This window comes from Hippoglossus hippoglossus, chromosome 2 (genome assembly GCF_009819705.1).
Source record: "Hippoglossus hippoglossus isolate fHipHip1 chromosome 2, fHipHip1.pri, whole genome shotgun sequence".
In the NCBI taxonomy this organism is placed as follows: domain Eukaryota; kingdom Metazoa; phylum Chordata; class Actinopteri; order Pleuronectiformes; family Pleuronectidae; genus Hippoglossus; species Hippoglossus hippoglossus.
The window spans coordinates 2,428,863-2,445,288 of record NC_047152.1 but is presented as its reverse complement, the minus strand read 5'-3'; the positions used below and the strand labels follow the sequence as shown (position 1 = coordinate 2,445,288).

General features: G+C 38.4%; 1 protein-coding gene across 1 annotated transcript; it reads left to right on the top strand.

Annotated features, from left to right (window-relative positions):
- Positions 1-1,406: 1,406 nt before the first annotated feature.
- cd99 (CD99 molecule) lies at positions 1,407-15,145 on the top strand. Its single transcript, XM_034614217.1, has 13 exons — positions 1,407-1,665; positions 4,539-4,572; positions 7,440-7,504; positions 8,002-8,034; positions 8,537-8,585; positions 8,742-8,785; positions 9,217-9,270; positions 9,476-9,559; positions 10,981-11,013; positions 11,277-11,297; positions 13,988-14,104; positions 14,240-14,293; positions 15,077-15,145. The coding sequence occupies exons 1-13, from the start codon at positions 1,602-1,604 to the stop codon at positions 15,103-15,105; spliced, it is 681 nt and encodes a 226-aa protein (XP_034470108.1). The 5' UTR covers positions 1,407-1,601; the 3' UTR covers positions 15,106-15,145.
- The last annotated feature ends 1,281 nt before the right edge of the window (positions 15,146-16,426 follow it).

The following is a 16,426-nucleotide window of genomic DNA, read 5'->3' as shown; positions in this document are numbered from 1 at the left end:
ACTCTGATGGGTGAAATGACTGGTGAGGTAAACTCTGTTTAAAAGATACTGTATTAAACTTTTAGTGAATTCTGGTCTTAAAACAGAGCTTCTATCAAATGGAGGGAGAGTTTATGACAATATATAAATACCTCACAACTATAATCGCTTAATTTCAAATTTAACAAAGATCCTTTGCCAACATATTATCTGATAGTGTTGATGCAGATCAACCTACACACACATTCTCTATCTCTCAAGCTAGGCCAATAGAGTTTACTACAACACTTTAGTTGTAGTAATAACCAATATTTAATAAAACACTAAATATAACTAATTTGGGAAAAATAACAACACACTCAGACAGAAGCAGAAATTCTTGGATTTACTGTACTTCAAGCAATATACACTAAACTTTGGCTGGTTCATGTTTTAATATTTAGATTAAATATTTACTATTTAGATTTCACATTTAGATTTAAATATAACATTTAGATTTAACATTTGTGTTCAACATTTGCTTTTAAATCGAATATTTAGATTTGACACCAACAAGCATCATGATCTGTATGTTGTATTCAAATTCTGAAGTGAAAGATAACATTTATCCAGAGTTGTCAGATCCCTGTCTCACTAGAAAGGAATTTTCTAATCATCGTAGAGCAGTCTTAAAATGTCCTCACTCCACTGGGCTGTATTTAAAGATAAAGAGCACAATGCGAACTCCTGCCTGCAGAGGGCAGCATTACGCTGTGCAGCAGGGTTGCCAGGTCCACGATTTTACCCGTTCCTGCCATTTTCCTCTCAGTGGTACCTGCAGACCGGGAGGAGAAGAGAGCTCTGACACTAAATCATGTGGTCATCCATCGTTTATGGTTGTTATGCAATGATGCAGCAATGATCAGTAATCAAATAATCATAAAAAAAATATATATAAATATAAAATAAAAATCAGTGCAGCGGTATATTTTGAGCTTTTGTATTGGGCTGGTTTTCTGGGCTTGTTTGGTTGCCATTGGGCTAGTTTTGATTCGCCATAGGGCTGGTTTTGTCACGCAGACCTGGCAACCCTAAAGTACAGCCAAACAGTTTGCCGTTACCGCAACTCACTGAGAATTGGTTATACCATTATTTTTTTTGGAATAAAAAAGGGGTGCTTCAGTGTAAACTGTCTACGGTGTAAACCGACATGTATATACGCTTAAAAATGGTTTTCCGGGTTCTTTGCTTTTTGCTGACAAGTAAGATCAATTAAATTCGAAGTGATTAAATATTCAGGAGCTCCATTAAAGCTCTTAAGGCTAAGTGGTAGATTTGATTCGTTTGACGCTTCATATATCTATTGATAAAATGATACGCCCAAAAGATTATTGTAAAAGTCTTTTTCACGAGTGCGCGCAGTTAACGCCCATGCGAGGCCGTGCCACACCCAGTGTGTTCTCCCATGGCAAAGTTGACTCATAGTCGGTAACAGGACACCAGCCAGAGCAGGAGAGCTGCGTCCTCCAATCCGTGCGAGCTGAAGAGAGACCCTCGGACACGCAGCAGAACAGTCGGCAGCAGCAAGAGACTCAAACTAAAAGCTTTACCGGAGCGGCGGAGAAAGAAACCTCACAGTAAACATGACGTTTTGCCTGAGGGTTGTTTTACTTCTTGTCCTCGTTGCTGGGACTTTAGGAGAAGAGGGTAAGCCACTTTCTAAAATGATTATTAAGAGGCATATATGTTGTTATTCTGTCACACACCACATAGTTACAACGTGTATTCTAGTACAGTGGACACGGGCAAGGCTTGCGGTTACTTTAAGACGAAACGTTTCTATTTCTGGGAGGGGCATTATCTTCCAGACAGGTTACATGAGCCTGACACAAACTTGTTTTAGTAATTGTACATCATGTCTATTTGTCGCCATGTGGACACTTCACGACCTGACGAATCCACCGTTGTAAACCATGTGTATAATAATAATAATAGAACAATAATGACGCTACCCCCATAAATACGCCATCCCATAATGACAAGCCAATACGTTATTAAGTTGAGACAGTAATGGGATGTATCTTAATACATTTATGTTATGCCATGTTACACGTTTATTATAGATATTTAATTTATGCCATGCCTAAATAGTGTTCCTAGACATAAACGTGTAAGATAGCCTATTTGCGCCAACCTCAAAATGTTATGGAAAAAATACACATGAGAGAGCTGGACTTTCCTCACTGGTATAGTTATGCTCTGTTTTGATTATTTTATTGTATACAACAATTTAATTCATTATTTAGTCAAGATTTGACAGATTTTTTTCATTTATTTACCAGGGAATTTCTTTATATAATCAATCTCCACCAAATATTTTATACGTGTTAATACTGAATTAAAGTTTGGGTTGGCAAAATAGGTTTTAATAGGATCAGCTCTAGATATGAAATGAGATCGTGTAATTTGATGGAGACCTGAGTATTTAGGTCACGGTTATTACTTGAAGCCTGCAGCTAATTATTATTGACCCAAATGATGATATGATATGATTGTGTGGATCCTTTTTGATCAACTGAATAATTCATCTGGTTTATTTGAGGTAAGAGAATACTGAAAAATGTTTTGCTTTCCAAAGCTTCAATTGATTTCCAAAAGGAATGTCTGCCCTGTATATACAACAATCGGGTAATGCTTATTTTTTATATGGGAATTATGCGATTTTCAAAGGATCATCACATCATAATTTATACCAAAGGATTTATGCGAAATGTTGAATCGAAATATTAAATATCTAGATATATAATAGATTATATGTCTCTGATCTTTTGCAAAACTTAATACATTACTACATTATATGACTTAATTTTCTGACCCCTGTAATATTATTCCCACTAATTTAAATTGTTCTGAACTTTAGGTCATGCCTATAGCCCTACAAGATGCAGAGATAACTTAAAATGCCTTTTTCTGCTATGCATGCACAATTTTCAGACTTCATGATGTCACTTATCACATGATATCATATTTCAGGGAATAATTTTCTTATCAATACAAGCTTCAGATTGTTCCTTTAGCCTTAGCCACACACACACACACACACACACACACACACACACACACACACACACACACACACACACACACACACTTCTGTCTTAGTCAGGACACTACTTCACAAGGTTTGTAACTCTGTAAGGTTTAGGCTGAAAAAGGTCCTCCCAAAGATATCTGGCAAATATACAACATGCATACAGGGAACACATCACTTTTCTGATGCGTTTCATTTGTCATAGAGTCATGCTTATTATGTTGAGGCTTTAAAATAATATTTAATATCCTTACATTGGATAATTTGTTACATTGTTTCAATGGTAAAAATGACCCCAACTCGTCTGAATATTCTGTAGGCATGCTGAATATTGTGGCCCAGGCCTTTTAACCTCATTCCACATTAGTGTGTGGTTAAGTGCAACAGTGGTCACAAACATATAGAACATATTCGAAGCATACTCACCTTTTAAACAGAGGGAATGGAGCATGTTTTACGGTCACTCCTCCATGGTTCATTCATCATAGATTTACATTATTGAAAGAACCTTAATAACTAACAGCTGTAGCTGTAAAATGAAAGAGCATCTTAGAGTCAAGGCTGAAGTGGTTCAGTCTCCAAGCTGCCACAGTCTTCAGACACTGCCACTATACACTACCAGCTGGATGTGGAAATAGCCTCTGGTTTGTGAAATTAATTAATCTAAAAGGATGTATAACACCACTCTGTCTTAGAATTAAGGTTTTATATGTTTTATATAGTACTCTATATCGGGGGTCTTCAACATTTTTCAGGCCAAGGACCCCCCAACTGATGGAGAGATGAGCAGGGACCCCCTACTATATATATTGTATAAAATTGTGTTTTATATTAAGCTGGGCCTAGTGCCATGTATAAACATAGCTACCCTGTTATTGTGCATTCAATACTCAGCTATTCAAATAATACACAGGTTCACATATTCATGTTTTTATTTTAAACATGTGCAAGGTACAGGGTGGCCATGCCACTGCCATTTACAAACATACATCTTGCATACAACACTGAGCTATTCAAATAATCCACAGATTCATGTTAATGTTTATTTAAAGACATTTAAATTTGTGGGGGAAAAATTGGTTGAAAAAAAAAAAGGAAAATAAAAAAATAATGTTGGAAGACCTCTGCTCTATATCGTATACATCAGAATTAGTCCGTTTCCGTAACTCTATTTTACAACCTCCTGGGTAAAAAGTGCTGGCATGTGCTTTACTGTGGAGAAACACGTTACTAGCTTCACTAGTTATTCAGGTTTCAAAGCTGCTTAGTGAGCTACTGCTACCATAGCAACTAGCAAATATACTGTGTGACTCCTTGCATCACCCAAACACTGAGCCCATCTTTCCACTGTGTAGGGAAACACAGAAAAGATACAGATAAATACTTGAGCTGGTCAGTTGTAACAACTCAGAAAAGTCTTAATTCCACTGTGTATACGTCGTTCTGTGTCAGTGCTGATTGTAATGTGCTCCCTTGTCTTTTCCTGCAGGATTTGACCTTTTCGATGCCCTTGATTCAGGTGAGCGACTCTCTCAGTAGAAGTAGTAGTTGTAATAATAATAATAATAATAATAACAGATAGTAAAACAGAACTGATGCTTTTAACAGAAACTATTTTAAAGGATTTTTAAAACAATAAAATCTTAAAAAACGTGATATTAAAGCAATGGAAAGCAAAGTATATAATTAAGACCATAAAAGTACATTTTTAGCATTTCCTGCAATCAAATTTAAGACCATGTTCATTTAAAGACATATCAGTTCACTGTTACTCCATATCTGCTGCTGGGTGAACTATATTTATTTTTTTATTTGACTGCCCCTGTTCCCAGTCTGAAATTTATGCAATATGTATTGGTCTACACAGTTAGTAATCTCACCCGACCCAATCTTGGCGCCAGGTCAGTTCTTGTCTGTGTGTAAATAGGGTAAACAAGTGAATCTGAGCTGAGTGTCTTTTAGTTCTAATCTTGTGGTTCAGCCAAATTATATCTGAAACTGATCTGACTGACTGCATAGATAGGTTCTTGTGTTATATCTAATCAAACCTGTATTTGAGCCAATGCTGTATATATATACACATCTTTGAATACAGTGACCCATTTACTTCTCATTTGCCCTGATACACAGACACACAGAAACATGTCATTATGATTACTATCATAATTATTATCATTATAATGATTATAATTATTGTAATTATATAATACGGGTCACTGTACTCAAAGATATATACAGCGCTTTGGCTCAAACATATTATGTTTGTTTGATATAATAAAATAATCTATCTAAGCAGAGGACAGTCAGATCAGTAGCGGTCACAAGAGACACATTCAGAACGCATTGCAACGTCAGGTAAGCAACATAATTTGGTCTTTGCAAACGCAAATGACATATCTGTTAGAGCTGGGAAGTGAGATCCGACCACAAGTCACAGGGGAAACATTTAGTGAACAGGAGGACAGGGCCTGAAACCCGCTCAGACCTGCTATTAACATCCATCCAACTCAGGTGACAACCTCGACCTGATACAGTTTCATAATCATATGTTGATACAGTTGTGGCCACCACAACAACATTAAGTCTGAGCACCACATAATGTTTGATACTTTTTCAAATGGGTCAATTTAATTTACCAGTAGAGCTGCGCACAGCCTCCCTTTTGCATGCACACACACACACACACACACACACACACACACACACACACACACACACACTTAACTGATCAGTATACTTAGATTGGCAAAGAACTATAATTAATTTGGTCTTTGCAAACAGAAGTGACACAAGTGTAACCACTTAGAGGGGAAGTGAGATCTGATCACAAATAGACACAGAAGACTCATTCTGGTTGCATTTGCATGCCAGGCTTGAACAGGGCGCACAACTCCACCTGCAAACCATGTAGCATTGTCCTGTTGTTGTGATATTAATAGATGGTACACCACTGCCTTGAGTAATTGTCCTATTGTCTTGACTGAAGCCAGACTCAACAACAACAACACAACACACAATATGCCAGTCCTGTAGCCTTCATCGAGCTGCTGAGCAATACTTGAGCAAAAATGTAGCCTTGTATCTAAATGACTGTGGCAACCTTAATGCCATTTCTCGCACCCACGTCGTTGTCTACAGTACCTCTGTGCAGACACGTTGAAACAGCAAACAGGTGAAGCAATAAAATGCATTATATACACACCACATCCAGTTAGTCACCTCTGTTTCTTATAACGAGAGCAGGAGAAACCCCGGGTGTAAGCTCTTTCTCTTCACTTGCTGCTGAATGTGTAAATCAGGTCAGTCCTCCTTTATCCTCCTTTTTATTGTTGGGTGTTATTGTTAACAAATTACGGTATTTGCCGCAGTTCCCCTGAAGCCATTCAGTTTGCAGCAGAAGTAACTCGGTGACGGCGGATGTACCTGAGACGGCGTTGAGGGTCGACCAATCACATACAAAAAAACGTTAATCAATACCTATTGGCTGGGGCGCAGAGAGCTGCGTGGAGCAGCCTCAGGTCCTGTGGTTGCTAAAACTTTCAGGACCCCCATTCACATCCATTTGGCCGGCGCCCCACACCAGGAAGTATATGTGTTTAGACAGAAATTACTTACACCACATCTAGTCACCTCGGATTCCCATAACAAGAGAGCTGTGTCCCCGTTGAAAGTCTGCAACAACCGTGGTAGCCAAAACTTTTTAAGGACCCAAATTCACATCCACTTGTATGACACCGAGGTCTACCTGGAGCATTGTACGAGTAAAATATGATTATATAATTAAACTATGTTTAACATTTTTATACAGGCTTTTTTGTCTCAGGATGTTGGAAGGGGCAGCCCCCACTGGTATATTTATAGAACTTAGATAAGATACCATGACCTGGATGACTGAGAATCTTCACACATGGGCTACCTAAGTTTCTTTGTGGTGTACCTTAAGGTTTCTCTTCAGATCTGTTTTTCTTTCCGATTCTTCTCTCTTAACAAAACTACACACTTACTATTTCTCCATTTCATTGTCATTGTTGTAGTGTTTTATGTTTGTATATACTTTTGTATATATACAATATATTTATATGTTTATTTGTACATAGTAGTTAAATGTTTATGCTTGTTGTCATTGTTTTTTGTTTATTTGTCTATTTCTTTTGTTGCTGCTGTGTTCTTTCCTCAGTTTATTTGATTTGATCTCCTATACCGCTCTGTGTTTAAGTGCATGGCTAGGTCCAGTTTGACACAGAATCAACAGAAAGATAACTTGAGTGCACGCAGCAGCCATTCAAAAGACATTTACATTGTGTCACGTTTTTTGAGAAATAAAAAAGTATTTTTGTCAATGTAAATTTTATAGGTACAAATAGTAACACTGGTTATTTCTTTTTATTCCTTTAGATCTAACAACTGCAAAACCTAAGGAGCAAACAAAGGCCCCGGAGAAGCCTAAATCTGATGGTTTGTACCCTCTCACCTCTCATGACATCCAGATTTTTTTATTTTTCTGTACATACTAATGATTTCCACATGATGAGGTTTAGTATCCCTTGTCTGAAAGGTCTTGGGATAATTTCCACAATGCCCAAAAACGACCACAGGTCATTTGCCATGTTCCATTTTGTCCGTCGACAGTTTAATAACGATTTCCACCAGCCAACACTGCCTACAATTTTTTCAATAAGACTACGAGCGGTGGCGCCAGCTCTGTGAGGCAGTTCTCAAGCACTAGTGGTGCTTTGAGCTAATTGCTACCATCTGCAATACCGGTGTGAGGATTCTGAAACCATAGACAAAACCACTACACAAATCTTGTGTGGTGATACAAAACAGCCGTGATGCCCCAAACTCAGCATGCTCTCTCTGCACTGGAAGACCTCTAGAACCAAAAATAATGCATTTATTTGAGTGACGCTCTGTTTGTATAAGATGGTTTGTTATCTTCCTTTTCCTCCCAGGTGGGCTGGACCTTCTAGACGCATTTGGAGCAGGTAAAATCCAGCGTGCAAGCTGTTGTTATTTTTGTTTGCTCTTTTTTCCCCTTGTATTACCCACCTGTACAAGACACATGCAAAGACAAAGACAAACACTTATCAATTAATGTAAAGCCAAAAAATGACATGAGCACAAACAGCATAGTAACATTCTAGAGTAATGCAAAGGTAAAAGCCTATTTGGTTAACCTATTTTGGTTAGCCTGTTGGTTAAGTACATTTAACCAACAGCAATCAAAGATTCAGTTAATGTAAGCTGCATGCATCAGTGCTTTTTTTTATTAATCTGATTGAGTTTAGAGTTAGCTATATTTTCTTAGTAAGTAAGAAAAAGTAAAGCAAGTGTTACCTGCAGTTTCTGCCATGGTATTGAAGGGTCTAATAATAGGGAAAGTCAGGATATAGCTTTTCTATGTATGATGCTCATGTATTTTGATATATAATATGAATGTGTTCTTTGTTCTTTGTGTCCTTGTCTGCATGAATTCTTTTTCTCCAGACGACTCAACAACTACGAAGCCAAAGAAACCAAGTTCTGGTGATACTGGTAGGTTTAATATTTTCAGCCACATGATGGTTTTGCTTGCGCTGAGGTTTCAAATGTTATTTGGGATGTGAATCAACTGATTTGCCTCATAATCTATCAGGAAGGACACTTGACGAGTACCATTTGGTCAGTTTTTAATGTTTGTGTGCTTGTGTACTACAGGTGGCTTCGGATTTGATCTGGGTGATGCATTGGGTCCAGGTAAAACTGTCAGATGAAAATGGTTGAAACAAATGTGGATCTCTTTATTATTTAAAAGTTTAAAAGTTCGATGTCAGTTGACTTTTTGCGAAACCCCCTCTACAATTAGCAATTGTCCAGTTATAGGAACTGTAATTATAGTCATGATAGGCATGCCAATCTTTAGTTTGCCCAACATCATATCATAATTTTGGAAAATGCAGAATCATAATATTCATAGTAAACTTTTTCCATATCTGACTAACAAGTTTATTACCTACAGCAGTAACTTAAGTGTAAATTCCAAGGGCAGGGCATTTTATTCTGTATTAGCTCGTGGTGTTCCAGATAATGTGTAAAAAGCATCATTCTTGCTTATCCAGCTTTTCTTTTGGTTTCTGACCCTTTTCAACCATTGTGATCCTCTGATGATAATATATTTGTCCTCCCAGACAACGACCCCAAACCCGACAAACCTGCTGTCAAACCACCAACGAGTGGAGGAGGTAAGCCTTCAGAACACTTCCACATTCTCCATTCTCCTGAAAGCTTAGAGTGTAGAGACATTAACACACTGTTGCTTTGCTTTGAATTTATTGACAACAGATCAATTACGAAATAACAGCAGGTTTATCCTCAGTGTCATGACTAGCATAATTGTATTGAAAAAAAAAATGCATTTGATATTTAAATATTGTACATTTCCTGCAGGTGGTGGCTCATTTAGTGACTCCGACTTGTCCGATATTGGTGGTGGTGGGGAGTACAAGCCCGATGCAGGCAGCTCAGATGGAGGTAATTTTCACACTAAAAGCATTTCTCATTTTGATTTGGGCTTCAATTTGTGTTGCCAGTCACTGAATTGATGCACATAAGGTTGTATGCCGCATTCCATAATACTTCCCAATACATGTCCTGCACTTTTAAACTGTTGCACCTCAACTCACTTCGCATTCACTCACAGTCATACGAGTTCAATTAGACGCTGAAATAAAAGATGGATGTGAATCTTTTTATCTGAATTACAGTGTATTGGTAGTGTGAGCTAGTTTGAACCAGCACCACCATTAAGGATGCAATTGTGTTTCTCAAAAGATTGATGGTTTTATTTGTCTCCTAAATGTAGCTGCAACTATTTTTTACATGAAAACTATTGATATATATATTTTATACAACTGGGACACAAATTGCTCTCTTTTGCCACAACAATAAATGTGCACTTACACCATGTTTCTGTCCAGTTTACAATAACATATTGCATGGTTTAATTCATACTTTTCAGTACATTTGTTGGTTCTCTCCAACAATGCGCTCCTTCCATTGTTTGTTAAGATATCCTTGACTACCTCTGACTCAGCTAAGTTGAGTAATTCAAGGCAATGTTCATGGTAACATTTATTTATTGTCATAGTAACTGACAAATTGTGAGTTTGGGTGATTATCAAAAAATTTAGGGGGGTCATGTGGTTACATACAATTTTTTGATCACATATTCACGTTGCCAAGGGAAGTGGAAATAGTTTGTAGTAAATAATAGACAGATGTGCGTGTCACAGACAGCAGGAGTCATGCAGGGCTGAGGCATGCAGTATGTTGTGGTTTTAATGGTAGAGTATGTTACTTATAAACTCATAACTTCCCCCACAGACAGTTTGTGACTGTTCAGAGGAGCAGCCGATCTGTGTCACATGCAGAGTCACATGAAGGGAACAGCCATATTTCATTTATATAAGAATAATTCAAAAGTCCTGTCACTTGTCAGAAGACACTTTACTACAGTTTACACTTATTGTGGTAGAAATGTACTAATTAAAAAGGAAAATGGAAGGAAAAGACGCAAATATAAAGAATTGTAATTCCCTCTTTTAATTATGTCTTTGTGTCTCTGTACTGGGGTTTAGTCAGAGCATGGAAGGAACTGGCCTTTCTGCCAAAGAAAGAAAAATGAATAAATAGCCAGAGGCTGATTAGAACCACATGACTGGTTTTCACATCTTAGGCGGCAGCTACAGTAACCTGTTATTAACTGCAGCTTACTGCACTCACAACTTCTCAGTTGGAATTTGACTCATCGTGAAAAAAAAAATTATAAAGATTGATGAGACAGTAATATTGATCTGATCAGCCATACCCACAGTTCCACTACCTCCTCCCCTCAGGGAAACAAAACTGAGAAAAAGGCTAACTTGACTTTTCTCCTTTTCTTTTGAACGCAGGCCATGGAGAGCATCCGGAAAATGATCATCACGGTAAGTGATTCTTCCTATATTTACTGGGCCTGCCTTGATTCCCTACGTCATCCGTTTAAAACCCACTGACTATCTTGAGAAGTACGTATCCATGTCCAGTGTTTAGATTCGTTATAATTCCTCGCGTCTAAAACGTCACCCAGTGGCTGGGGTCTCCAGACATCCAGAAAAGTGTCTGTCCAGTAAAAGTGTTCTGTTATTCATCTCTTTTCTCTTAACGTCATAGACCTTGTTGATTGATTTGCTTTCTGTATTCTTCACAGGTGGTGCTGATCAACCTCAAGGTAAATCCACCATTGCTGATCTTGTCTGGCGCTCTTCGGGGTGTGCTTCCTGTCCTAGTGCGTGCATGCTCTTTCCTCGTGGGCATCATTATTTCTCCTCTTCCGATTGATCTGCTCTTGTGCTGCTGCTGGGTATTTCCTGTTTCCTGTCATACAGGAAGCTGTGTATACTGCTTCTGATTTCATACTTATGTATTGTGGTTTGTGGTGTTTCAAAGCACTGGCCTTTTTAAGTATTTGTCAGACTTGGTTTAGATTTATTGTCTTTTCACCTGACAAACATGGCAACTTTGACAGTAAATTGGCCCTTGGCTTGAGTTTCATAGCGGCATATTCCTCATATTGATACCCCTGGTCTGGTTTCTCTGGCTAAAACGATACAATTGTGTGTCGTTGCAGATCCAGACCTTCCGTGGGGCCAAATCCTGAAGATGCTAAATGCTAACATACCAGAGGAATTCTATATGTGGATGTCAAACTTTAAACAAATCGTAACGCCCCTGTTAGAGAGGGCCATGAATCTTCTGCAAGCTATGCCATGAGCCATTGGTCCATTTATGTTCTGACTGGCTTTCAGGTCTGAGGTTGCTGTTGATTAGTGTTTTACTGGTGGTTTACAAATGTCTGTTGGACTGGATGTAAAAATATATAAGGGTGTTTGAAAAGCCAGGAATCGAAGAGAAATTGTTTTGTTCCTAACATATGGAATTGTGGGGTTGTGGGGTGCTCCCCTTTGTGCTTAAGTTTAAAGTATTTCAACCGGAGCTCTGGTGCTCCTCCACAATTACGTGGAGTGGACAAAATAACAGAAACTTATTAACATCAGGTTTGTTGTATAATGAGGTTTTTCTATTAATTTGTCCACCCCTTTTAAAGTAAAAGAGGCCGTGGCATGTTTTTTATTTCTATTATTAGACTGTCTTCCGGAGCTCTTTCTGTCTTTCCAACTCGGCTCAGTTGAAGTTTACAGAGACAAGCTAACTGCTGAGCCACCATCAGGTTTAAACTATGCAGCCCAGCAAATATTATATAGCCTTGACTTTGGGTGTGTGTGCTTTCCTTTTTTTTGTTTTTCATATCTACACCCTGCTCTTGTCAGTGCCATGACTCATTCATGTTTTGCCGTGAGACGCCATTTATCTTAAGGTGGAGTCTGAACTCCTGTTACATAAAACATCACATCTATTTGAATGAGCTACTTTTCACAAAATAAGACTACTTTTTTTTTTTTTTTTTTATGGTGAGAGGCCATTTTTCCTGGTATTTTATTACCACTAAACAAGTCCTTATGTGAAGAAATGAAAACAGCACTGTTCCCAGATGACAGTTCTGTTTTGTTAAGTTCTGAGATCTCAAAATTCACTCAAAAGCAAATATCTTTTATTAATTTGTTGTGGCTTTGTGAATGTTTTTTTCTGTCCTCCCTTTCTGGCCATGTGTGGCTACTGCCTTTGCACTCACTGTCAATTCAAACCCTGAGGATCTTCAACAGTCAGCATACATTCTTAGCATCCCCAGCACTCATGGGATTGTTGTAAACTTGTTTCTTATTGGTGGGTTCTTTGTAGTTACATTTTTAAGTTTACCTTGGGTCTTTATAGGATTTGTAACATTGATGCAATCACTAGAGTGTAAGAAAGTGATGACTGCTGTGATAATGAATAAATGATGCATTATCAGGAATCAGTTTGAGTTTATGATCGACCAAGGCTGGAGAAGCAAATGAGCAAAGTGGAAAAAACACTGACCATTATTGTGAGTCCATGAGTGAGTGAAACCTGAATGGAATTGTAAGGGGTTCAAAGGGTTAAATACATTTCAGTGGGATCACCCTCGATAGCCAAGCTGGGACAGGACAGGTCGAACCCCTCAGGGGTAAAAATTCAGTCCGAGCAGCAACACTGTTCCAGGCCCTGCATGTGTGTGGGAAAGAACATGCACCTCATGCTCAGCATTTCTCAGTAGTAAGTCACGCTGTAGGCTGGCATCCGGTTTTCATTTGTCTTTTCTCTTTGTGCGTCTAGGCAACGCCCTATTTTCGCACACTGTTCGTGACACACAAATCTAGCTCATGACTCACTGCGGTTTTAAAGTCATGCCAATCCTCAGAACAGCTAGGTGTGTGTGTGTGTGTGTGTGTGTGTGTGTGTGTGTGTGTGTGCGTGTGTGTGTGTGTGACTGTGTGTGTCTTTGTGTGTGCCTTTGTGTGTGTGTGTGTGTGTGTGTGTGTGTGTGTGTGTGTGTGTGTGCCTTTGTGCTCCACCCTGCCCTGGTGTTTGGGTGTGTTGGTTTTTTAACTCTTAATCCACCTTTTTTTTTTGGTAGATCTTGTCTCTGCACTGGTGTCTAGTCAGAGCAAAAAAAATATGACAAAGTGTGACAGTTTTTTTTTTTTTTTACTTTATTAGCACTTTTTTAAGTTTTTCCTTGCAGTGTGTTGGATGAACCTTTTTCCAACTCAAAGTAGACTGGTTATTTAAAGTTATTGACTGCCACCTTGTGGAAAAGGGGGGTTATGACAGCTCACAGGTTGGAAAACTTTGTTCTACAATTCATCAAATACTTTCACTTGAAATATGGTTAGTGTAAATCTCCATGAAATCAGTTCAAGTCAACGTAATGTCTATTGAACGCATAAAGACATCTGTGTGTGTGTGTGTGTGTGTGTGTGTCTCTGCTTTGTCCTGCAGAAGCTGGATCTGGAACGATTGCAGGAATTGTCAGTACCATAGGAGTCGCTCTGGCCGGGGTAGCAGGCAGTTACTTTGCTTACCAGAAGAAAAAGCTCTGCTTCAAGCTGCAGGGAGGTCAGTATGTTTTTCTTTGGCCAAAACCTGATATTTTTACAATGGCATAAATTGTATATCTATATATATAGACAAGTATAATACAGTTATCACAGCAGATGACGGAGAGATCATATTGATAAAACCTTCCCTCAGGTGTGGATCCGGAAAGTGGTAAAGCCGGGCAAGGCACTCACTCTGAACCTCAAGGTAAGTTTCTTTGTTTTTCTTGGACACTTACTGAAAATAAGTTTTGCTGTTTACATTGTACTGAAGGGTTACGATTAGGTCGGTCTCTCGCCACCGTACGTGTTAAGGTTGAGACCTGAAAAATTATAGAGAAACTCAGCAGTTCCCACAATGAGCAAGCACTTTGTTGACTGTTGATAGTACAAACTGAACTGGGAGAAACCTCTGCCAGAACTAGAGTCAATGGTCCTCGACCAGTTGAGGTGAGCAGAGAAAAAAATGGGGAAATAAGGAGAGGTGGGTGGAAAAGAGGGAGAAAATAGAGAGGGGGGTGGGGCGAGACCAGGAGCAGTAGTGTAACCTGATGGTATGGAAATGGTATGAGTGAAAATTATAGATAGCAGCACCAGTTAATGTAATAATAATAATCATAAAAAAAATAATAAGAGGAACATTTTAAGTCTAACCTGCCTCCCGAACCCAGAATGAAAGCTGGTTCCACAGGTGAGGAGCCTGGCATACTGTATTTTATACTGTAGAATTTTCTATCATTATTGCATTATTGTTTCAGTAGTATTGTACTGTTATTGCTGTTATATGTTGTGCTTTATTTACAGCTCCATAACAACAATGCATAATTTTAAGCGTTATCTAGATATGTATCGTTCAACAAGTCCACAGAAACAGCTGCCTTAAAACCAGCCTGTAGGCTGACACCTAGTGGTAAATTGCAGATGGTGCAGATAGTTACTCGATATTTTGTATTGACTCTTGCACTCGTTGTTCTGTTCTTGTAACTTCCAGTACTCAGCAACCTGCTCAGGACATCCTAGACGGCCTCTTTCCAAGCACAAGACAAAGGGGTCTCTACAACAACACAGAAGTTTATTCAACTCTCAGTCTCATCTGGTCCACAACGTGAGACCTTCTCTGCATCTTCCTGCAGCCGGATTAGTTCAAACTATAAAAGCTGAAGCCTAACTGACAAATGTCAAACTCAAAATACAGTTAGTTATGTACCATTTATTGCTCCATTCACTTTTAACAAAACCTCAACCCTGGTTGTTTTATAGAGCGAAGTGATGATTTCAGCATGTATATTTGCACGGAGCTCTGTGTCCATGTGCTTTGGCTGTGTGTGAGTCCTGTACCAGTTTTCTTTCTTTTCATCATTTTAACACTGTAAGCGTGTGTAGTTTAACAAAGTAGCTACATGGGTGGGGAACGGTAAGGTGGACTTTTTTTTCTTCGATGGTCTTCTGGGATTCATTGTAGTATTAGACTCACTCAGTTGGCATCTCAGAAGGATTGAACAAACCTTTAATTGTATTTGTTTGGCTCAGAATGTATATACTGTTTTTTCAGCTTAAGCTCCTATCAAAGCAACTCAACTCTTTCTGCAGAACTTTCAAACTAAAAGCCTACCAATAACTAGATCTGTTGAGGTAAGGGTTTTAATGTGAAATGCATTCCTCAGGAAGGGCCTATTTTAATTGGCAGCAATTTAAATTAGAGTTCAATCAACAGTGGACAGGGTGATGACAAGATAATTAATCAGCTGATTGATATTAGCAATATATTATATTTTTATATATTCATTGTCTTTACTGATCTACATGACTGATTTAAGTGGCACTTCATTGCAGTGGCAAGATAAACTACAATCGTTTTCTCAATATTTGAAAACAAATGTCACGAAATTCAGCATACACAACACAAGTAGGCTATATCTAAGACGTAAACAGCCCTTTATCACCCACAACATTAGTCAGAGTATGTGTTATCATACTCTGACTAAGTTTTGTGGGGTCTTTTATTTAGTTTTACTCTTTCATAGCTGCACTGACCAATATTTTTGCTGTGGTTACAAACGCACAGAAATTGCGTCTCTTCTGGGTCATTTCTTTGCTTTAACAAGCCAATATTCTTAACAACATTGTTATATTTTTATTATTGTTATTATTGTAATTTAAGACTCAGATGTTTTGACTTTATTTTTGCATGCAAAGCAGCATTACAAGCATCACTCTTGAGTCTATGCATTTTTAAAGACAGCAATTATCATCTGCATTTATGTCTTCATTACATTTTGGTGCATTAGACAAATAGACAAACCAACTGCAAATAAATCTTGCCTATTAGCGGTACAATTGT

Excerpts from the sequence above, each read along its gene's own strand:
- cd99 (XM_034614217.1), top strand. The coding sequence starts at position 1,602 with ATGACGTTTTGCCTGAGGGTTGTTTTACTTCTTGTCCTCGTTGCTGGG. Across the intron at positions 4,573-7,439 it reads GATGCCCTTGATTCAGGTGA|TTTAGATCTAACAACTGCAA; the intron begins GCGACTCTCTCA and ends TCTTTTTATTCC. Across the intron at positions 9,271-9,475 it reads ACCACCAACGAGTGGAGGAG|GTGGTGGCTCATTTAGTGAC; the intron begins GTAAGCCTTCAG and ends CATTTCCTGCAG.